Source organism: Mangifera indica, chromosome 11, assembly GCF_011075055.1.
Source record: "Mangifera indica cultivar Alphonso chromosome 11, CATAS_Mindica_2.1, whole genome shotgun sequence".
In the NCBI taxonomy this organism is placed as follows: domain Eukaryota; kingdom Viridiplantae; phylum Streptophyta; class Magnoliopsida; order Sapindales; family Anacardiaceae; genus Mangifera; species Mangifera indica.
This window is the reverse complement of record NC_058147.1, coordinates 3,041,450-3,066,784: the sequence shown is the minus strand read 5'-3', so window position 1 is coordinate 3,066,784 and position 25,335 is coordinate 3,041,450. Positions and strand designations below refer to the sequence as shown.

At 37.4% G+C, this 25,335-nt stretch overlaps 2 protein-coding genes and 2 pseudogenes across 2 annotated transcripts; all 4 read left to right on the top strand.

Moving 5' to 3' along the window:
- Window positions 1-197: 197 nt before the first annotated feature.
- LOC123229626 lies at window positions 198-2,478 on the top strand (annotated as a pseudogene).
- An 8,219-nt stretch (window positions 2,479-10,697) lies between these two features.
- LOC123229305 (subtilisin-like protease SBT3) lies at window positions 10,698-11,878 on the top strand. The gene has a single exon (XM_044655034.1). It carries the CDS (start codon window positions 10,698-10,700, stop codon window positions 11,274-11,276), a length of 579 nt encoding a protein of 192 aa, XP_044510969.1. The 3' UTR covers window positions 11,277-11,878.
- A 998-nt stretch (window positions 11,879-12,876) lies between these two features.
- Window positions 12,877-23,927, top strand: LOC123229306. Its single transcript, XM_044655035.1, has 3 exons — window positions 12,877-15,219; window positions 17,293-17,296; window positions 21,487-23,927. Exons 1-3 carry the CDS (start codon window positions 12,961-12,963, stop codon window positions 23,772-23,774), a joined length of 4,551 nt encoding a protein of 1,516 aa, XP_044510970.1. The 5' UTR covers window positions 12,877-12,960; the 3' UTR covers window positions 23,775-23,927.
- Window positions 18,979-21,053, top strand: LOC123229304 (annotated as a pseudogene).
- Window positions 23,928-25,335: the final 1,408 nt, after the last annotated feature.

Here is a 25,335-nt window from a genome sequence, read left to right as displayed (position 1 = left end):
CAAATTTTAAACAAAAGAGATAAAAAAATTCACATACTTGTCCATTCATCATATACTAAACAAAAAAAGGCTAATTTTTGTCATACATCAGACAAAAATTCACATATTTTCACATACTTAACCATTTTTCAAACCATAATCATGTACTAAACATAAAATTAACAAATTAGCATTGAATCATACTTACAATTATTTCATCCTCACCATCTCTTATTTTCTCTTATGACAATGTTGTTAATGATTTCAGTGTCATTTTATCTCAAGAGGAACTTGAAACTTTAAAGAACTACACAAGTTTCATCTTAGCTTACTCAGATAAAACTGTAACACTTGACACTACTCACACCATTGAATTCCTCTCCCTAAATACGACAACTGGTCTTTGGTCCGCTTCAAAATATGGCGAAGATGTCATTGTTGGTGCCATCGGCACTGGTGTCTGACCGGAGAGTGATAGCTATAAAGATGATGGCATGAGTTGGATTCCGGCCAGGTGGAAGGGTGAATGTGAAATTGGACAAGAGTTCAACTCCTCATTGTGTAATTCAAAGCTTATAGGAGCTCGATATTTCAACAAGGGTATATTGGCAGCAAATCCAGGAGTTAACATTAGCATGAATTCTGCTAGAGACACCTCGGGGCATGGGACACACACGTCCTCCACAGTGGCTGGGAATTATGTGAATGATGCTTCATTCTTTGGCTATGCTAAAGGTGTAGCAAGAGGTGTGGCCCACGTGCCAAGGTGGCCATGTACAAGATCATCTTTGATGAAGGACGCTATGCCTCTGATGTTCTCGCTGGTATGGACCGGGCTATTGCTGAAAATTTTGGGATACTCAACACAATTTGTTGGGATACTTAGACAGTGACTGGGCTGGAAGCTTGGAGGACTTTAAGAGCACTTCAGGCTATTGTTTCTCTTTTGGAAGTGTTGTGTTTTGCTGGAATTCCAAGAAACAAGATGTTATTGCTTAATCTTCTGCTGAGGCAGAATATGTAGCAACTTGCAGTGCAGCAAACCAAGCCAAGTGGTTGATGAAATTACTTACTGATTTAAATCAAGATCAGCAAGGATGTGTTACCATATATGTAGACAGCAAGGCAGCCATCACAAAAAATCCAGTTCTTCACAGAAGAACAAAGCACATCATTGTCAAATATCATGCAATCCGAGAGGCTGTGAGACTTGGAGAAATAACTTTGATGCATTGCAGCTCTAAAGAACAATTAGCTGATATCATGACTAAAGCACTTCCTAAAGCTCAATTTGAGCTACTTAGAATGAGACTTGGACTTGTTCCAAACAGCTCAAAGGAGGAGTGTTAGCAAGTTGAGCTTGTTTGTATTTTTTTTGTTAAATAATCCAAGTCAGCTGTAGTAGTTAAAAATCAGTTGTGTTTTGTTCAAAATGTATGATGATCCTGTTTTTAAGGATATTTTGGAAGCTTTTTACTGTATCAAGTATGACTGACATTTATTAAAGCATGGTGTAAAAGCTTGTATCATACAAAATATATATGTATAAAAATCCTTTATCATAAAATGATGAAAATCACCAGTTTCTTCCATGCTCTGTGCTCTGTGTTCTTCTGAAAAATCTGATCTTCCATTTTTTCTTCTTCTTCTTGGTTCAGCCAAAATATTTCTGAATTTGAATTCTATCTTCTGGTTCAGCATCTCAACATGCACTCCTTAAAGGGGCACAACCTGAATGGAGTGCTGCTGCTATCAGGTCTGCCATGGTCACCACAGCTAACCCATTGGACAACACTCAAAATCCAATCCGAGACAACGGTGCAAGTAATTTCACATTTGCTTCACCTTTAGCCATGGGGGCTGGCCAAGTTGATCCTAATCGAGCACTTGACCCAGGTTTGATTTATGACGCTACCCCACAAGACTATGTGGATCTCTTATGTTCTATGAATTACACCCGAAAGCAAATTTTGGTGATTACGAGATCAAAGAGTTACAACTGCTCAAATCCCAATTCTGATCTTAATTATCCATCTTTTATTGTGTTATACAACAACAAAACTACATCTTATGTTGAGACATTTCAGAGGATTGTAACCAATGTGGGAGATGGTGCTGCAACTTATAAGGCCAGGGTCGATGCTCCAACGGGTTCTGTAGTTACGGTCTCACCAGAAACGTTGGTCTTTGAAAAGAAATATGAGAAACAGCGCTACAATCTCACCATAAATTACACCAACGACGATGAACAAAAGGTATCATTTGGTGCAGTCGTTTGGATTGAAGAAAATGGAATGCACACTGTTAGGAGCCCGATTGCAGTTTCACCCCTCGTAAGTAATTAAGTTAGTCAGTTTGTGGGATGTTCTTGGATCATGGAATCCATGGATGCTATGTTATATAATTGAGTGAGACTTAAAATTATCTACTATATAATCGTGAGTACTGGAATAATAGACATCTAAAGGAATAAATATAAAGTTATTTAAGAATCTTCTACATTGCGATTGCCTTTATGTTTTTGTAAGATATCGGACAAGTTGCTAGCTCAGTCAGATATTGAATCTTTATAAAATGATTTTCCAATGAAGGGGCTGTTGAAGAATAAGTCTTGTTGACAAAGTCAGTTTGTCCTATTCTTTAGGGATAGTTTACGTTGCATTTATGTAGGCTTTAGTTGATCACTTTAGTTGCATTTTTTCTGGAATTTAGTTGCTGTAATGCCTATATATAAAGGCTCTTGATTCATGAATAAGGATGCAGTAAATCTTCAATTTTAGTCTCTCCTTATTCTTTTTTCCGCAACAGTGGTATCAGAGCCACAAGTGAGTTGAAGCACAGAAAGGAAATAAAGCAGCAGCTTTAGTATTTTCCTACAGAAGCAGAGAGTCAGTAGCAGCAACTTTTAGTGATTTAAGTTCCAAGTGAATAATGGCAACAGACAACTTTGTGCAGCCAGCAATACCACGTTTTGATGGTCATTATGATCACTGGAGCATGTTGATGGAGAATTTCTTAAGATCCAAGGAGTATTGGCAGGTGGTTGAAACTGGAGTCACAGAACAAGGAGAGGGAGCAGTGTTGACAGCGACACAGAGAGCTGAAATGGAGACGTTAAAACTAAAAGACCTCAGGGCAAAAAACTATCTTTTCCAAGCAATCGATCGCTCAATCTTGGAGACAGTTCTCTGCAAAGACACCTCTAAGCAAATTTGGGACTCCATGAAGAAAAAATATCAAGGTTCGGCAAGAGCTAAGAGGCAACAACTTCAAGCACTTCGTACGACGTTTGAAACGCTTCGAATGAAGTCTAGTGAATCAGTTACAGATTACTTCTCACGAGTTATGTCGATTGCTAATAAGATGCGGATCCATGGTGACAAGTCAGAAGATGTCACCATTGTTGAGAAGATACTCCGATCCATGACACCGAAATTCAATTTCGTTGTTTGTTCTATAGAGGAGTCAAAGGATATTGATGAACTCTCACTTGATGAATTGCAAAGTAGCTTACTGGTTCATGAGCAAAAATTAACTCAGCAAGAGATGGAGGAGCAAGCGTTGAAGGTTTCAATAGGCAAACACTCTCCACAGTCATTCAAACCAAATAGAGGACGAGGTAGAGGCAGAGGGAATAATAACAGAAACTCAAGCAAGCAATTTGAAAATAATCTGTTCCACGATTCTCAGGGGAGAGAAAGAGGTCGCAGTGGTCATCATTCAACTGGTTACAAATCAAAGTTGGCAGACAAATCCCATATAGAGTGCTTCAGATGTCACAGGTATGGCCATTACAAATCAGAATGCCCAACTAGTTTGAATAGACAAAATGGAGAAAAAACTAACTTTGCAGAACAAGAAGAAGAAGTGTCTCTTTTGATGGTGTGTCACGATAAGGAAAAAACTCAACAAAATATGTGGTATTTAGACACTGGTTGCAGTAATCACATGTGTGGTGATAAGAAGATTTTTTCTGACTTGGATGAATCGTATCGCAACACTGTGAAATTCAGAGATAATTCTACTGTTTTAGTCATGGGAAAAGGAAAGGTAGAAATTCAGACGAAGGAAAATTCTTTACAGACAATTTCAAATGTTCTTTATGTCCCTGAGTTAAAGACTAATTTGTTGAGTGCTGGCCAACTACAAGAAAAAGGATATGAAATCTCTATTAAAGGAGGAATTTGCAGAATTCAAGATCGAAGATCAAGTTTAATTGCCCAAATCAACATGACGGAAAATCGAATGTTTCCGTTGTATCTCCATAACAACGCCCATTCAAGCTTTTCTACAAGATTAGAAGATGAGGCATTGTTATGGCATTTTCGCTACGGACATCTCAATTTTGGAGGATTGAGAACACTGCAACATAAAAACATGGTGACAGGTCTTCCTAAAATTACAGCCCCCTCTCTAATTTGCGAAGTATGTGCTATTAGCAAACAACATCGCAATCCATTTCCACAAGGCAAATCTTGGAGAGCAAAGAAAGTATTGGAGCTGGTTCATTCTGACATTTGCGGGCCAATAAATCCATCATCAAATGGAGGTAAACGATATATAATTACTTTTATTGATGATTACAGCCGAAAAATTTGGATCTATTTTTTGCAAGAAAAATCTGAAGCATTTGCAGCCTTTAAAAGCTTTAAAGTGCTTGTTGAAAAAGAAATTGGCAGTCCAATAAAAGTTCTTCGCACAGATCGTGGTGGAGAATACAAATCACATGAATTTGCAGATTTTTGTGATTCTCACGGAATCAAGAGACAACTCACAGCAGCTTATTCTCCCCAACAAAACGGTGTTTGTGAGAGAAAGAATCGCACTATTCTTAATATGGTGCGAAGCCTTTTAACACGGAGCAAAATTCCAAAAAGTTTCTGGCCTGAAGCAGTCAATTGGAGCATCCATATTTTGAATAGAAGTCTCACATTTGCTGTTCAGAATATGACACCAGAGGAAGCATGGAGTGGACAAAAACCGACGGTAGATCATTTCAGAATTTTTGGGTGTATTGTTTATGCCCATATTCCAGATCAGAAAAGAAAAAAATTGGATGATAAGGGTGAAAAATGCATTTTTCTTTGTGTTAGCGATCAATCAAAGGCCTATAAACTTTATAATCCAAACACCAAGAAAATAGTAATCAGTCGCGATGTTATCTTTAATGAAGACGAAACTTGGCCAAGGAGTGAAAATAATGCTAAAGACCATATTCCAGCAGATTTTGATCATGATGAGATAATACAACAACCTGTGGAGAATGTGCAACAGCCAACAGTCACTCAAAATGATCCACCTATAAATGCAGAAGATGAACAAAGATGGCCACAACGTGTTCGAAGAAGGCCCCAATGGATGACTGATTATGAGGTAACTGGAATTGATCAATCTGAAGACCCACTTACACATTTTGCTTTGTTTTCCGATTGCGATCCTACAGTGTTCGAAGAGGCAGTTAAACAATCAAAATGGCGAAAGGCGATGGATGAAGAAATTGCGGCTATTGAAAGAAACAACACCTGGGAGCTGACTAACCTTCCAAATGGACACAAAACAATAGGTGTCAAGTGGGTGTACAAGACAAAATTGAATAAAAATGGTGAAGTTGACAGATATAAGGCGCGTTTGGTAGCTAAAGGCTACAAACAAGAGTTTGGTGTAGACTACAAAGAAGTCTTCGCTCCTGTCGCACGACATGACACGATCAGATTAATGATTGCATTAGCAGCCCAAAATTCGTGGCCTATCTATCAATTAGATGTGAAATCCGCATTCTTGCATGGTGATCTACACGAACAAGTATTTATCAATCAACCACCTGGCTATGTGAAGCTTGGAAATGAAAATAAGGTATATAAACTTAAAAAGGCATTATATGGACTAAAACAAGCTCCACGGGCATGGTATAGTCGAATTGATGCTTATTTCTTGAAGGAAGGTTTTAAAAAATGTCCATATGAGCATACTCTTTTCATTAAAATTGATGATGGAGGAAAAATGCTTATTGTGTGCTTATATGTTGATGACCTTATTTTCACTGGAAATGATGATGCTATGTTTGACAAATTTAAGAAGTCCATGATGGTTGAATTTGATATGTCTGATCTTGGAGAATTGCATTATTTTTTGGGTATTGAAGTGGTGCAATCTGCAGCTGGGATTTTTATTTCCCAAAAGAAGTATGTTCAAGAAATCTTAGAAAGGTTTCAGATGAAGAATTGCAACTTTGTGAGTACACCAACTGAGTTTGGATTAAAGCTTTTAAAGGATCCTGAAGGACGAAAGGTGGATAGCACTTTTTATAAGCAAATCGTGGGAAGCTTGATGTATTTGACTGCAACATGACCTGATATAATGCATGCTGTGAGTTTAATTAGCAGGTATATGGAATGCCCAAAGGAGATGCATCTTTCTGCTGTAAAACAAATTCTACGATACTTACAAGGTACTGTTGATTATGGGCTGTTTTACAAGAAGGAAAGAAAAATAGAATTATTTGGCTTTACAGATAGCGATTATGCTGGCGATCAAGATGACAGAAGAAGCATTTCAGGATATGTTTTTATACTAGGATCAGGGGCTGTCTCATGGTCTTCAAAGAAACAACCAATTGTCACTCTATCAACAACAGAAGCTGAATTTGTTGCAGCAGCGTCAAGTGCATGTCAAGCCATTTGGCTAAGGAAGATTCTTGAAGAACTACAATTCAAACAGCAGGAGGCTACTTTAATTTATTGTGACAGTAGTTCAACAATTAAACTTTCCAGGAATCCTGTTCTGCATGGAAGAAGCAAGCACATAGATGTAAAATATCATTTTTTAAGGGATCTCACAAAAGAAAAAGTGATTGATCTAGTTTATTGCAAAAGTGAAGACCAGGTTGCTGATATTTTCACAAAGCCCCTCAAGTTGGCTGCATTTCAGAAGCTAAGGAAGTTACTTGGTGTTTGCACACAGGATAATGCTTATTAAACTGATTGTTTGCTAACATTCAGTTTAAGGGAGGGATTGTTGAAGAATAAGTCTTGTTGACAAAGTCAGTTTGTCCTATTCTTTAGGGATAGTTTACGTTGCATTTATGTAGGCTTTAGTTGATCACTTTAGTTGCATTTTTTCTGGAATTTAGTTGCTGTAATGCCTATATATAAAGGCTCTTGATTCATGAATAAGGATGCAGTAAATCTTCAATTTTAGTCTCTCCTTATTCTTTTTTCCGCAACAGGGGCCCCATTGACACTGACTGAAAAAACTTCCGTCCAAAGTGGGCGCAAGCGATGTTTATGTTTCTTGTGTTCTTCAGAAATTGCTTCGTTATTTCCTTCGAGAGTGATATGTGGCGTCAAACACGGGTAAGGGTGAGCATTACTAAGATAATTTGAAGACTTCCAGGCCCTTGTTTAAGTCACTCACCACCAACTGGCTGTTGCCTTATTTTCTACGTTTGCCCCGGTCCATACGTTTGGATAAATATCAACGTTTTTATTCATCCACCAAGGAAGAATATTGGCACGGATTTTGACACCCATTATATGGACTAGTCCACTGATAACAAAATTGCTGGTAACAGAATTGTTGGCACTGGGGAAGTGGATGGAATTAAACTTCAATGCTTTCACACTTTCTCTTGTGGGATCCTGATGGATAATAGGCAGCGATACTTCTAACAGAAGCCTTCCAGTTCCATTTAACAATATTTGAAATTTTCATATAATGAATATGCAGATATTGGACCTGCAATTTTCTGAAATAGAAGTAAAAACAAAAAATTTCATAAATACCAGACAATTTCTTCACAATTTAAAAGACTCCAAATAGTCTAACTTATTCTCAAAATATCGTTCACTTTATAGTGTAATATCTTTAATCCACTGTCAAGATATTGTTTACTTTAAACTCACATCCTCTTATGGGATGTGGGACTCAAGATCCTCGTTGAGGGCTAATATTATTTTATGATATTATTTGTAATATCTTTAATCCAATAATCCGATTCACCATCAAGATATTGTTCATTTTAAATACACAGTTAATTATGATTTTGTTTATGAGTTTTACATCTCAAAATGCATTTTGAGAGCTTAATAAACTATTATGCTATTTACTCAACCATATTTTCTTATCTTTAAATGAAATAAGATATATACATATATTTAACATTTCTCGTATTTTATTATATGAGATTCGTTTAAGCGTCTTATAGAGAATAAGAACAGCTTGAAAAGGAAAAAACTATCATCCAAACAACAATTAACCTTAACTTTGTAAAAAACTGAAATGAACCTTAACCAGACAATTCACAACAAGCTCTCAATGATAAGCACTAATAATTTATGAAACCTTTTATACGAAGGCTCATCTACATCTAATCATAGTTTCTTTTTTTTTACTCTGTGCCATAAAGCTCGTGTGGCATTTTGTGCCTGTCTAATTTCAATTACTTTAATTTCATCTACCATCAATCAATCATTCTTTTCCATTATTAGACAACAACCTTTTGTTGCTCTAAAAACTATCTGAAAACTTACGAAAACACGTTTAAAATATAAAATCATCTAAAAACCCACTTTGAAACAACCTTGAAAGGCTAAAAAATGACTATTCTTATGGAAAAGCCATGAGCTTTTCCATTTGGCCATTTAGAGTGTCAAAGTTGAAGATCATTGCCTTTTAAAATTGTCAAAACTATTCATCCTACAGGGCCTTACATCATTCTCGCCCACTAGAGAAAAGTTCGTTATATGGTTTTTTTTTTTATGTGTTATCTTTCAACTCATGAGTATGGTATGGTGTTAAATCTACAATATTGAAAGTGTCAAAAATATTATACTCACCTAGTAACTCAATCTTATAGACATTATCATCGATACACTCTAGAACTTTGAACGATCTATCGGCTTTAAGCTTCAACTTCCCAAATTTGTTTATTGGAAAACACTTCTTTTAAAGTTGAACCCACATCAAGTCCATCGACTTAAAATGACCTACTTACGATGTTTGTTAGTCCAATGATTCCATTGGGCATTCTACCTAATAATATGGTTATGGACCTGTGTATGTAACTCCCTAATCAATTTGGCTTGCTTATCGACATCAAAACTAAATTGTTGACTATCAACAATGGTGTTAGGTCCAAACGTGTGATTATATAACAACACTTTATGATCTCAAATAGACTTTTCCCTGTTATTGCACTTTCTCCCAAATGTCACTGATGAAAAAGGGGATCATAACAATAAAGATCCCTAAATGTATCGAACCCCAATACTCGTACCTACATTGTAAAAAGTAAAGAATGTTACATGTTCAACACATTGTTTACTCAATTAAGAACACCCAATTTATGTTTGACGACAAAGGTGAAGGCTTATATGATTTCTACCCATTCAACATGTCTTGAATTAAGTTTGTATTGCCCGTTAATGTGCTTCAAAGCCTCGTGATCAAAATCCAAAACGAATTCCTCCAAGGGATAATAATGCCTCCAATGCTCTAAAATCTAACTACAATATTATAAATAGATTACCTTTGTCTTACGTCATCAAGTTTCCTATTAAAAAAAGTGATAAACTCGGTGATTCCCTTTGTCTCGTATCATTAAGCTTCCCATTAAAAAAATAATCAATTTGGTATTTCCACTTAACACTTCACCAATCCTAACATTGAAGCATTGCAATGACTTTGAGTACATCTAAAAAATTTGTGGTACCAAAAGTATAGTTTTCCTCATCTAACTTTTCAAAAGCTAAAATTCAACTTTCGTTTTTTTGGTTTACATGAATCATTTCCTCTTTAATCATTTCGTAATTGGCACAATAACGGTACCAAAAACAAAACCCTAAAATTGTTAAAACGCCCCTAAGGTATAAACCATCCAAAACTTGCGAAAACACTTTTGAAAATATAAGTAGTCCAAGAACGCTTCGAAATAATAACTGCCCTAATGGAAAAATCATGAGTTTTGTTCATTTGGGCATTTTGGAAAAACTATTGTTAGTATTCATCCTGTGGGCCTTGCATCACAAGCAGTTCAGAAGGAAACTTCCATATGCTGCAAAACTTGACTTGACAAAAATTTTTCTACAGGGCACATGGGTTCCTTTATCAGCGTTCTAACAACTCAATATTGATAATGGCTGACAGATGATTTATGTAATTCTGGGCACATGGTAGGGTCTCAAAGGCTTCTAATTACGAACCACTGCAATTTGTCTTGAGCAAGATTGGCCAATCTGCTCCGCTGTAATTAACTTAAAAACACTTGATACGGGGAGTGGAGAAATAATCGCATAATTAGTGTATAAGAATTTGATGGAGATTGATAATATCAATTTCAACGTCTTCGACTTAGAAGACGGGTTATTTATAAATCAAGTGGACCATCCATTACGCATCGATCACGCGAAATGGCAACACAAAGTGATTTCGCCAACCGAGTTGCTTTTGTTGGTATTTAGAGACAGTGAGTACATCGCCGTGATTGAGAAGAGCATCCATGGCTCTGTGCAGCAAAAGAATAAAGACATTGGAGGAAAAAACAATATTTGTTGAGAGTAAAAATCCCGGCATTCATTATGTGGTCCCATAACTAGATAGCATATGGAAAAATAATGAACTCCAGGATTTCTTGAGGTTCCCATACTTCTCTACTCTATATAAGCGAACCAATTTCAAGTTCGTTTTCAGAAACCACACAACTTTCTAGCTACTTCTCCTCCATGGCTACTCATAAACTTGCCTTGTACGGTTGGTTTTCCTTTATCCTTATCTTACACCTCATCTCCGCATCAGAGCCCGATAATTATATTGTCTACATGGACTTATCAGCTATGCCGAAAGCCTTCTCAGCCCAACATCACTGGTACTCAGCCACTCTTCAATCTGTCTCTACAACTGTTAGAGCTGACACCAATACCCGCAGCAGTATTTTGTCCTCTTCCAAACTGCTCTACAGTTATAGTCATGTTATCAATGGTTTTAGTGCAAGTCTCACTCCTGCTGAGCTTGAGGTCTTGAAAACCTCTCCACGCTGTATTTCGTCCGTTAGAGACTTACCTGTTAAGCTAGACACAACACATTCATCTCAGTTCATTGGCCTTACATCGAAATCCGGGCTATGGCCAGAATCAAAGTACGGCCAAGATGTTATAATTGGGGTGATCGACTCAGGGGTTTGGCCAGAAAGCGAAAGCTTTAATGACAGAAATTCCATCAAGATGGAAAGGAGAATGCGAGACTGGCACCCAGTTCAACTCCTCATTCCGCAACAAGAAGCTCATGGGTGCTTCTTTTTTTAACAGAGGCCTGATTGCCCACCACCCCATATCACCATATCCATGAATTCTACTCGTGACACAGACGAACAAGGGACGCACACTTCATCCACAGCAGCTGGCAGTTCCGTTTAAGGTGCATCATACCTTAATTATGCCGCAGGAACTGCAACTGGCATGGCTCCACAGGCACGAGTGGCCATGTATAAGGCCCTTTGGGATGAAGGTGGTGTCACTTCTGACATAATCGCCGCGATTGATCAGGCAATTATTGATGGTGTTGATGTTTTGTCCATGTCATTGGGCTTGGATGGGTTAGCTCTGTATGAAGACCCCCTTGCCATAGCCACATTTGCAGCCATTGAGAAGAATATTTTTGTCTCTACTTCAGCTGGAAACCGAGGGCCATTCTTTAAGTCCCTACACAATGGCATTCCCTGGGTCCTCACTGTCGCTGCTGGCACAATGGATCGTGAATATGGCGCTATTTTCTAACTGATACATGATAGATACAGGGTAAAGATCAAATGTTCAGTGCCTAATGATCAGGCCTCAACCTTTTGATCTATATTTTCAAACTGATACATGATTGAGCTGAGAACTTCTGATGAAAGAGTCAATTTTCCCCAAGAGTAACCAAAATTTCAACCATCCAAGAATGTTAATGTTAGAACAAGAAATAAGAAAACATGTGAATAGGAGAATCCATGGTAAAGCTAGTGTCCCCTAACACTTGTTATTGACATAAGAAAAAAATATTTCAAATGAATAACTTAAATTAGAACTAAAAACAACATTTAGTAGATAATGAGTTATGCAAATGCAGAAAAAGCTTATTGAATGATTCCATAAAATGCCAGAGGCTGAACCTGAGCCTTAAGCCAAATTTAAAATGCATTTCATGATCTATCACAATGCTAATGCAATTTTTCATTTCTTATCCAGGAAGATATAGAAAGACAAGAGGTTTAAGGAGAGGCTGTGGAAGAGAAGGTGGTCCGCAAATTCACCTGTTCAGCTGCTCGCCCACCTAGTGTCATGCAAGTCATATCAAACAGCTGCTCCTTTGTCATCAGAAGATTTTCATTGGGCACATATTGGGCAAACCCAAGAGCTGCAGTGCCACGAGCCATTCCCATCATCAATGTTGCTGAAGAATAGCTTAGCAAAGTAAGATTGACGTTGGCTCAGTTTAGGTAAAGAAGGAGGCTAGTGTCGATAAAGAGGACGTCAGAATAAGAAACTAAAAACTAAAATTCAAGAAGCGGGTAAAATAAAGTTTTTAAAAGTTCTGAGGTTGGTTGTGAATGGAAAAAAGATAGAAACCTTAGATGAGAAAGAAATGTGAGTTTTCAAAATTAAAAAATTTTAAATAGAAGTGAAATTGCTAATTTTTAAAATTTTAAAGAGAAGATTTAATAAATATTATATATCTTTATTATTATTGTTAAAATAATGATTTTACTTTTAATTTTAACTAAAAATCCTAATAAAAATTAATTAATTGATAATAGTTTAGGTTTACTTTGGGCAAGAAGTCTTTTTGCCTTTCTTTTTATCTTTCATTTTCAATGGGTCCACAGAAGTCTTGTTGCCTAGTCAATAATACACATTGAAGTCAGAATCGTGCAGCTGGTGAACCAGAATAAATGGTTGTGTCCCTATGGGATTTATATTCATTTGAGCGATTTTCAACTTCATAGCAACAATGGGATTTGTTAATGGGGTTTCTCATCTGTTTCTTTTGGTTATGACGTTGCTTTTGTTGGTCTTCCAGGCTAACTCAGGTTCAGTTGAGAGATCATCCTATATAGTCCATATGGACAAGGCCCACATCCCCAAAACTTTCTCCAACCACCATGATTGGTATTCCTCCATCATGGATTCCTTGAAGTCGTCTGTAAACATTATTTCATCCTCACCATCTCTTATTTACTCTTACGACAATGTTGTTAACGGTTTCAGTGCCGTTTTATCTCAAGAGGAACTTGAAACGTTAAAAAACTATACAAATTTTATCTCAGCTTACTCAGATAAAACTGTAACACTTGACACTACCCACACCATTGAATTCCTCTCCCTAAATACGACAACCGGTCTTTGGCCCGCCTCAAAATATGGCGAAGATGTCATTGTTGGTGTCATCGACACTGGTGTCTGGCCGGAGAGTGATAGCTATAAAGATGATGGCATGAGTTTGATTCCGGCCAGGTGGAAGGGTGAATGTGAAATTGGACAAGAGTTCAACTCCTCATTGTGTAATTCAAAGCTTATAGGAGCTCGATATTTCAACAAGGGTATATTGGCAGCAAATCCAGGGGTTAACATTAGCATGAATTCTGCTAGAGACACCTCGGGGCATGGGACACACACGTCCTCCACAGTGGCTGGGAATTATGTAAATGATGCTTCATTCTTTGGCTATGCTAAAGGTGTAGCAAGAGGTGTGGCCCCGCGAGCCAAGGTGGCCATGTACAAGGTCATCTTTGATGAAGGACGCTATGCCTCTGATGTTCTTGCTGGTATGGACCGGGCTATTGCGGACGGTGTTGATGTAATTTCGATTTCAATGGGATTCGATGGAGTACCATTGTATGAAGATCCTATAGCAATAGCCTCATTTGCTGCTATGGAGAAGGGTGTGGTGGTCTCATCTTCAGCAGGAAATGCAGGGCCATCTTTAGGAACCTTGCACAATGGAATTCCTTGGCTCTTGACAGTTGCAGCTGGCACAATTGATCGTTCATTTGCCGGAACTTTAACTCTTGGGAATGGGGAAACCATCATCGGATGGACCCTCTTCCCAGCTAGTGCTTTGGTAAAAGATTTGCCGTTAGTTTACAACAAGACTTTTTCAGCATGCAACTCAACTCGATTGTTAGCTAAAGCCCAAGCTGATGCCATCATCTTATGTGACAAGACGGAGTTTGTATTTGATCAAATACGTGCTATAAGTAATTCAAAGGTTCGAGGAGCTATATTCGTTTCAGAAGATCCTCAGTTATTAGAACTTGGTGGCGTGAGTTGTCCAGCTGTTATTATTAGCCCCAAGGATGCACCGATTGTAATCAACTATGTTTCAGCTGATAAGAAACCTTTAGCAAGCATCAAGTTCCAACAAACCATTCTGGGTACAAAACCTGCGCCAGCTGCAGCTTTCTATACTTCTAGAGGACCTTCACCCAGCTATCCAGGCATATTAAAGCCAGATGTAATGGCACCAGGGTCACTGGTTTTGGCTTCTTGGATTCCAAATGGCTATGCAGCCGGAATTGGTCCAAACTTACTCCTGTCTAGTGACTATAACATGATCTCTGGTACATCAATGTCCTGCCCTCATGTTTCTGGTGTGGCTGCACTCCTTAAAGGGGCACAACCTGAATGGAGTGCAGCTGCTATCAGGTCTGCCATGGTCACCACAGCCAACCCATTGGACAACACTCAAAATCCAATCCGAGACAACGGTGCAAGTAATTTCACATTTGCTTCACCTTTAGCCATGGGGGCTGGCCAAGTTGATCCTAATCGAGCACTTGACCCAGGTTTGATTTATGACGCTACCCCACAAGACTATGTGGATCTCTTATGTTCTATGAATTACACCCGAAAGCAAATTTTGGTGATTACGAGATCAAAGAGTTACAACTGCTCAAATCCCAATTCTGATCTTAATTATCCATCTTTTATTGTGTTATACAATAACAAAACTGCATCTTATGTTGAGACATTTCAGAGGATTGTAACCAATGTGGGAGATGGTGCTGCAATTTATAAGGCCAGGGTCGATGGTCCAACGGGTTCTGTAGTTACGGTCTCACCAGAAACTTTGGTCTTTGAAAAGAAATATGAGAAACAGCGCTACAATCTCACCATAAATTACACCAACGACGATGAACAAAAGGTATCATTTGGTGCAGTCGTTTGGATTGAAGAAAATGGAATGCACACTGTTAGGAGCCCGATTGCAGTTTCACCCCTCGTAAGTAATTAAGTTAGTCAGTTTGTGGGATGTTCTTGGATCATGGAATCCATGGATGCTATGTTATATAATTGAGTGAGACTTAAAATATCTACTATATAATCGTGAGTACTGGAATAATAGACATCTAAAGGAATAAATATAAAGTTATTTAAGAATCTTCTACATTGCGATTGCCTTTATGTTTTTGTAAGATATCGGACAAGTTGCTAGGTCAGTCAGATGGTGAATCTTTATAAAATGATTTTCCAATGAAGGGGCCCCATTGACACTGACTGAAAAAACTTCCGTCCAAAGTGGGTGCAAGCGATGTTTATGTTTCTTGTGTTCTTCAGAAATTGCTTCGTTATTTCCTTCGAGAGTGATATGTGGCGTCAAACACGGGTAAGGGTGAGCATTACTAAGATAATTTGAAGACTTCCAGGCCTTTGTTTAAGTCACTCACCACCAACTGGCTGTTGCTTTATTTTCTACGTTTGCCCACGTCCATACGTTTGGATAAATATCAACGTTTTTATTCATCCACCAAGGAAGAATATTGGCACGGATTTTGACACCCATTATATGGACTAGTCCACTGAAAACAAAATTGCTAGTAACAGAATTGTTGGCACTGGGGAAGTTGATGGATCCAAACTTCAATGCTTTGACACTTTTTCTTGTGGGATCCTGATGGATAATAGGCAGCAATACTTCTAACAGAAGCCTTCCAGTTCCATTTAACAATATTTGAAATTTTCATATAATGAATATGCAGATATTGGACCTGCAATTTTCTGAAATAGCAGTAAAAACAAAAAATTTCATAAACACCAGACAATTTCTTCACAATTTGGAAGACTCCGATAGTCCAACTTATTCTCAAAATATTATTTACTTTATAGTGTAATATCTATAATCTACTGTCAAAATATTGTTTATTTTGAACTCACACCCCTTTTTGGGATGCGAGACCCAAGATCCTGGTTGAGGACCAATATTATTCTATGATATTATTTGTAATATCTCTAATTTAATAGTCCGATCTATTATCAAAATATTATTCATTTTAAACACACAGATAATTATGGTTTTGTTTATGAGTTTTGCATCTCAAAATGCATTTTGAGAGCTTAATAAACTTATATGTTATTTAATCAGTCGTATTTTCTCATCCCTAAACGAAGTAAGATATATACATATATCTAATATCTCTCGTATTTTACTATATGAGATTCTTGTAAGAGTCTTATAGAGAATAAGAACAGTTTGAAAAGGAAAAACTATCTTCCAAACAGCAATTAACCTTAACTTTGTAAAAAACTGAAATGACCCTTAACCAGACAATTCACAAGAAGCTCTCAATGATAAGCACAATAATTTATGAAACCTTTTATACGAAGGCTCATCAACATCTAATCATAGTTCCTTTGTTTTTTCCTCTGTGCCATAAAGCTCGTGTGGCATTTTGTGCCTGTCTAATTTCAATTACTTTAATTTCATCTACCATCAGTCAATCATTCTTTTCCATTATTAGACAACAATCTTTTGTTGCTCTAAAAACTATCTAAAAACTTGTGATTTTATCACTACTATTGTTTGAATTACTTGCTTTTACAATTAATTCTATTGTATTTTTTATTATGTAATATATTTTTTAAAAGAAAAAAACAAGCTGATAAATGAAACATAAAAAACTTACCCTCGGGTTTTCTTTATTAATAATTTATTCAATAACCAAAAAATAATAATGTACAGTCTTTAGATAGTTTTTCCTAAAACTCTATTCCGAAAAATACAAGAAAAAAATAAAACAAAAGTTTTATAACACCCCAAAGTTATAAACTACCTAAAAACTTGTGAAAACACGTTTAAAATATAAAATCATCTAAAAACCCTCTTCGAAACAACTTTGAAAGGCTAAAAAATGACTATTCTTATGGAAAAGCCATGAGTTTTTCCATTTGGCCATTTAGAGTGTCAAGTTGAAGATCATTGCCTTCTAAAATTGTCAAAACTATTCATCCTACGGGGCCTTACATCATCCTCCCCTAATAAAGAAAGATTCAATCTCAAATCTAGGTTCGTTATATGTTTTTTTTTTTTTTTTGTTATCTTTCAACTCATGAGTATGGTATGGTGTTAAATCTACAATATCGAAAGTGTCAAAAATGTTATACTCACCTAGTAACTCAATTTTATAGATATTGTCATCGATACACTCTAGAACTTTGAATGATCTATTGGCTTTAAGCTTCAACTTCCCAAAATTTGTTTATTGGAAAATGCTCATTCCAAAGGTGAACCCACATCAAGTCCCTCAACTTGAAATAACATGTTTACTGTGTTTGTTAGTCCAATCATTCCATTGGTGATTCTACCTAATAATATGGTTATAGACCTGTGTAAGTAACTTCCTAATCAATTTGGCTTGCTCATTGGCATCGAAACTAAATTATTGACAATCAATAATGGTGTTACATCCAAATGAGTGATTAAATAACAACACTTTATGATCTCAAATAGACTCTTCCCTATCATTGCACTTTCTCCCAAAAGTCACTCATGAAATAAGGATCATAACAATAAAGATCCCTAAATGTATCGAACCCTAATACTCATGCTTGCATTGTAAAAAGTATGGAATGTTACATGTTCAACACATTGTTTATTCAATTAAGAGCGCCCAATTTATGTTTGACGACAAAGGTGGAGGCCTATATGATTTCTACTCATTCAACATGTCTTGAATTAAGTTTGTGTTGTCCGTTAATGTGCTTCGAAGCCTTGTGATCAAAATACGAAACAAATTCCTTCAAGGGATAATGGTGCCTCCAATGCTCTAAAATCTAACTATAATATCATAAATAGATTACCTTTGTCTCGCGTCATCAAGCTTCCCATTAAAAACAGTGATAAACTTGGTGATTCCCTTTGTCTCGCATCATTAAGCTTCCCGTTAAAAAAGGTAATCAACTTGGTCTTTCCACCTAACACTTCACCAATTCCAACATTGAAGCATTGCAATGACTTCGAGTACATCTCCAAAATTTGTGCTACCGAAAGTAAAGCTTTCCTCATCTAGCTTTGCAAAAGCTAAAATTCAACTTTCGCTTGTTTGGTTCACATGAATCATCCCCTCTTTAATCATTTCGTAATTGGCACAATAATGGTACCCAAAACAAAACCCTAAAATTATAAAAACACCCCTAAGATATAAAGCATCCAAAACTTGCGAAAACACTTTTGAAAATAAAAGTAGTCCAAAAACACTTCCAAATAATAACTGCCCTAATGGAAAAATCATGAGTTTTGTTCATTTGAGCATTTTGGAAAAACTATTGTTAGTATTCATCCTGTGGGCCTTGCATCGCAAGCAGTTCAGAAGGAAACTTCCATATGCTGCAAAACTTGACTTGACAAAAATTTTTCTACAGGGCACATGGGTTCCTTTATCAGCGTTCTAACAAGTCAATATTGATTATGGCTGACAGATGATTTATGTAATTCTGGGCACATGGTACGGTCTCAAAGGCTTCTAATTACGAACCACTGCAATTTGTCTTGAGCAAGATTGGCCAATCTGCTCCGCTGTCATTAACTTAAAAACACTTGATACGGGAACTGGAGAAATAATCGCCTAATTAGTGTATAAGAATTTGATGGAGATTGATAATATCAATTTCAACGTCTTCGACTTAGAAGACGGGTTATTTATAAATCAAGTGGACCATCCATTACGCATCGATCACGCGAAATGGCAACACAAAGTGATTTCGCCAACCGAGTTGCTTTTGTTGGTATTTAGAGACTGTGAGTACAACGCCGTGATTGAGAAGAACATCCATGGCTCTGTGCAGCAAAAGAATAAAGACATTGGAGGAAAAAACTACATTTGTTGAGGTTCCCATACTTCTCTACTTTATATAAGCGAACCAATTTCAAGTTAGTTTTCAGAAACCACACAACTTTCTAGCTAATTCTCCTCCATGGCTACTCATAAACTTGCCTTGTATGGTTGGTTTTCCTTTATCCTTATCTTACACCTCATCTCCGCATCAGAGCCCGATAATTATATTGTCTACATGGACTTATCAGCTATGCCAAAAGCCTTCTCAGCCCAACATCACTAGTACTCGGCCACTCTTCAATCTGTCTCTACAACTGTTAGAGCTGACACCAATACCTGCAGCAGTATTTTGTCCTCTTCCAAACTGCTCTACAGTTATAGTCATGTTATCAATGGTTTTAGTGCAAGTCTCACTCCTGCTGAGCCTGAGGTCTTGAAAACCTCTCCAGGCTGTATTTCGTCGGTTAGAGACTTACCTGTTAAGCTAGACACAACACATTCATCTCAGTTCATTGGCCTTACATCGAAATCAGGGCTATGGCCAGAATCAAAATACGGCCAAGATGTTACAATTGGGGTGATCGACTCAGGGGCTTGGCCAGAAGCGAAAGCTTTAATGACAGAGCAATGACAGAAATTCCATCAAGATGGAAAGGAGAATGCGAGACTGGCACCCAGTTCAACTCCTCATTGTGCAACAAGAAGCTCATTGGTGCTCGTTTTTTTAACAGAGGCCTGATTGCCCACCACCCCAGTATCACCATATCCATGAATTCTACTCGTGACACAGACGGGACATGGGACGCACACTTTATCCACAGCAGCTGGCAGTCCTGTTGAAGGTGTATCATACTTTGATTATGCCGCAGGAACTGCAACTGGCATGGCTCCACAGGCACGAGTGGCCATGTATAAGGCCCTTTGGGATGAAGGTGCTGTCACTGCTGACATAATCGCTGCGATTGATCAGGCAATTATTGATGGTGTTGATGTTTCGTCCATGTCATTGGGCTTGGATGGGTTAGCTCTGTATGAAGACCCCCTTGCCATAGCCACATTTGCAGCCATAGAGAAGAATATTTTTGTCTCTACTTCAGCTGGAAACCGAGGGCCATTCTTTAGGTCCCTACACAATGGCATACCCTGGGTCCTCACTGTCGCTGCTGGCACAATGGATCGTGAATATGGCGCTATTTTCTAACTGATACATGATAGTACAGGGTAAAGATCAAATGTTCAGTGCCTAATGATCAGGCCTCAACCTTTTGATCTATATTTTCAAACTGATACATGATTGAGCTAAGAACTTCTGATGAAAAAGTCAATTTTCCCCAAGAGTAACCAAAATTTCAACCATCCAAGAATGTTAATGTTAAAACAAGAAATAAGAAAACATGTGAATAGGAGAATCCATGGTAAAGCTAGTGTCCCCTAACACTTGTTATTGACATAAGAAAAAAATATTTCAAATGAATAACTTAAATTAGAACTGAAACAACATTTAGTAGATAATGAGTTATGCAAACGCAGAAAAAGCTTATTGAATGGTTCCATAAAATGTCAGAGGCTGAACCTGAGCCTTAAGCCAAATTTAAAATGCATTTCATGGTTTATCACAATGCTAATGCAATTTTTCATTTCTTATCCAGGAAGATATAGAAAGACAAGGGGTTTAAAGCGAGGCTGTGGAAGAGAAGGTGGCCCGCAAATTCACCTGTTCAGCTGCTCGCCCACCTAGTGTCATGCAAGTCATATCAAACAGCTGCTCCTTTGTCATCAGAAGATTTTCATTGGGCACATATTGGGCAAACCCAAGAGCTGCAGTGCCACGAGCCATTCCCATCATCAATGTTGCTGGAGGATAGCTTAGCAAGGTAAGATTGATGTTGGCTCAATTTAGGTAAAGAAAGAGGCTAGTGTCGATGGAGAGGACGTCGGAATAAAAAACTAAAAACTAAAGTTCAAGAAGGGGTAAAATGAAGTTTTTAAAAATTTTGAGAGTGGTTGTGAATGGAAGAAAGATGAAAACCTTAGATGAAAAAGTAATGTGACTTTTTAAAATTAAAAATTTTAAATAAAAATAAAATTACTAATTTTTAAAATTTTAAAGAGAAAAATTAATAAATATAATATATATTTAATACTATTGTTAAAATAATGATTTTATTTTTAATTTTAAATAAAAATTTTAATAAAAATTAATTAATTGATAAAAGTTTAGGTTTCTAAAGTCCAAATTTCATTATACCTTGGGCAAGAAGTCTTTTTGCCTTTCTTTTTATCTTTCATTTTCAATGGGTCCACAGAAGTCTTGTTGCCTAGTCAATAATACACATTGAAGTCAGAATCGTGCAGGTGGTGAACCAGAATAAATGGTTCTTTCTCTACGGGATTTATATTCATTTGAGCGATTTTCAACTTCATAGCAACAATGGGATTTGTTAATGGGGTTTCTCATCTGTTTCTTTTGGTTATGACGTTGCTTTTGTTGGTCTTCCAGGCTAACTCAGGTTCAGTTGAGAGATCATCCTATATAGTCCATATGGACAAGGCCCACATCCCCAAAACTTTCTCCAGCCACCATGATTGGTATTCCTCCATCATGGATTCCTTGAAGTCGTCTGTAAACATTATTTCATCCTCACCATCTCTTATTTACTCTTACGACAATGTTGTTAATGGTTTCAGTGCCGTTTTATCTCAAGAGGAACTTGAAACTTTAAAGAATTACACAAGTTTCATCTCAGCTTACTCAGATAAGACTGTAACACTTGACACTACCCACACCATTGAATTCCTCTCCCTAAATACGACAACCGGTCTTTGGCCTGCTTCAAAATATGGCGAAGATGTCATTGTTGGTGTCATCGACACTGGTGTCTGGCCGGAGAGTGATAGCTATAAAGATGATGGCATGAGTTCGATTCCGGCCAGGTGGAAGGGTGAATGTGAAATTGGACAAGAGTTCAACTCCTCATTGTGTAATTCAAAGCTTATAGGAGCTCGATATTTCAACAAGGGTATATTGGCAGCAAATCCAGGAGTTAACATTAGCATGAATTCTGCTAGAGACACCTCGGGGCATGGGACACACACGTCCTCCACAGTGGCTGGGAATTATGTGAATGATGCTTCATTCTTTGGCTATGCTAAAGGTGTAGCAAGAGGTGTGGCCCCGCGAGCCAAGGTGGCCATGTACAAGGTCATCTTTGATGAAGGACTTTATGCCTCTGATGTTCTTGCTGGTATGGACCGGGCTATTGCGGACGGTGTTGATGTAATTTCGATTTCAATGGGATTCGATGGAGTACCATTGTATGAAGATCCTATAGCAATAGCCTCATTTGCTGCTATGGAGAAGGGTGTGGTGGTCTCATCTTCAGCAGGAAATGCAGGGCCATCTTTAGGAACCTTGCACAATGGAATTCCTTGGCTCTTGACAGTTGCAGCTGGCACAATTGATCGTTCATTTGCCGGAATTTTAACTCTTGGGAATGGGGAAACCATCATCGGATGGACCCTCTTCCCAGCTAGTGCTTTGGTAAAAGATTTGCCGTTAGTTTACAACAAGACTTTTTCAGCATGCAACTCAACTCGATTGTTAGCTAAAGCCCAAGTTGATGCCATCATCTTATGTGACAAGACGGAGTTTGTATTTGATCAAATACGTGCTATAAGTAATTCAAAGGTTCGAGGAGCTATATTCGTTTCAGAAGATCCTCAGTTATTAGAAATTGGTCGTGTGAGTTGTCCAGCTGTTATTATTAGCCCCAAGGATGCACCGATTGTAATCAACTATGTTTCAGCTGATAAGAAAGCTTTAGCAAGCATCAAGTTCCAACAAACCATTCTGGGTACAAAGCCTGCGCCAGCTGCAGCTTTCTATACTTCTAGAGGACCTTCACCCAGCTATCCAGGCATATTAAAGCCAGATGTAATGGCACCAGGGTCACGGGTTTTGGCTTCTTGGATTCCAAATGGCTATGCAGCCGGAATTGGTTCAAACGTACTCCTGTCTAGTGAGTATAACATGATCTCTGGTACATCAATGTCCTGCCCTCATGTTTCTGGTGTGGCTGCACTCCTTAAAGGGGCACAACCTGAATGGAGTGCGGCTGCTATCAGGTCTGCCATGGTCACCACAGCTAACCCATTGGACAACACTCAAAATCCAATCCGAGACAACGGTGCAAGTAATTTCACATTTGCTTCACCTTTAGCCATGGGGGCTGGCCAAGTTGATCCTAATCGAGCACTTGACCCAGGTTTGATTTATGACGCTACCCCACAAGACTATGCGGATCTCTTATGTTCTATGAATTACACCCGAAAGCAAATTTTGGTGATTACGAGATCAAAGAGTTACAACTGCTCAAATCCCAATTCTGATCTTAATTATCCTTCTTTTATTGTGTTATACAATAACAAAACTGCATCTTATGTTGAGACATTTCAGAGGATTGTAACCAATGTGGGAGATGGTGCTGCAATTTATAAGGCCAGGGTCGATGCTCCAACGGGTTCTGTAGTTACGGTCTCACCAGAAACGTTGGTCTTTGAAAAGAAATATGAGAAACAGCGCTTCAATCTCACCATAAATTACACCAACGACGATGAACAAAAGGTATCATTTGGTGCAGTCGTTTGGATTGAAGAAAATGGAATGCACACTGTTAGGAGCCCGATTGCAGTTTCACCCCTCGTAAGTAATTAAGTTAGTCAGTTTGTGGGATGTTCTTGGATCATGGAATCCATGGATGCTATGTCATATAATTGAGTGAGACTTAAAATATCTACTATATAATCGTGAGTACTGGAATAATAGACATCTAAAGGAATAAATATAAAGTTATTTAAGAATCTTCTACATTGTGATTGCCTTCATGTTTTTGTAAGATATCGGACAAGTTGCTAGCTTAGTCAGATATTGAATGTTTATAAAATGATTTTCCAATGAAGGGGCCCCATTGACACTGACTGAAAAAACTTCCGTCCAAAATGGGTGCGAGCGATGTTTATGTTTCATGTGTTCTTCAGAAATTGCTTCGTTATTTCCTTCGAGAGTGATATGTGGTGTCAAACACGGGTAAGGGTGAGCATTACTAAGATAATTTGAAGACTTAGACTTCCAGGCCTTTGTTTAAGTCACTCACCACCGACTGGCTGTTGCTTTATTTTCTACGTTTGTCCCGGTCCATACGTTTGGATAAATATCAACATTTTTATTCATCCATCAAGGAAGAATATTGGCACGGATTTTGACACCCATTATATAGGCTAGTTGAAATACCCAAAAAAAAAAAAAAATTGTTAATGGGGGTAAAAGTTCCCAAAAAAAAAAAAAAATTGCTAATGGGGGTAAAAGTTGCTTATTAGGAAGGTCTAGCCCAAAAAAATAATTTGTGAAGACTTATGGGGTTTTGGAAATATTGTGTAAGTATTGGGTTTAAAGAGTAATTTTCCTTTAGCTTATTGAATAAGCCATTAAGCTTTCTTCTTCTTCTACGAGGAAAAACAGAAAGCGCAGGGGAGAAGAGAGAAAAGAGAGAAAAGAAAAGAAAGGAAAAAGAAAAAGAGAAAAAAAGGGGGGAAAGAAAAAGAAAGAAGAAGAAGGAGAAGAGGAAATTGATAGGAAAATAGGGATAAGGGGAAGAAAGAGGAAGATTCATAAAGAATTTTCAACATCAGTTTTGGGTTTACTCAAATTGTGAGTGGAAACCAACCTTGAACTATATTTTTTTTTTAATTATGCAACTTATGTTTTTGTTTTCAATCCTTGATGAATGATATTATAAAATTTTATTATGCATGTTGTTGATTTTGATTTTGATTTTGGGTAACTGTAAAGGCAACTTAAATTTAATGTTGTGTATTATTGTAAATTTGAATGTTAAATTAATTGAAGTCATATGTGTGGCTGCAAGCAAAAGTCAATTAGTTCAGAAATGGTTGTTTGAAATTCTGAATATTTAATTATTGATGTTGAGTAGCTGTAGAGTTGAAAGACATTTAAAGAATTATACGGGTGATTGAGATTTGTTTAATGTTAATTGATTTAATATTTGTGTAGCTTTAAAGTTGAAAGTATTTAATTTAGTTTTACAGGTGACTGAAAGTTTTTAATGTTAATTGATTTGATGTTGTATATAGTTGTAGAACTGAAAGATATTTAAATACAGTTCTATAGAGGCTTAAAGTGGCTAAATGTTATTTGAATTGAGGTTGTGAGCGTGTAGAGTTGAAGGTGATTTAAATCCAGTTTATGGATAACTAAA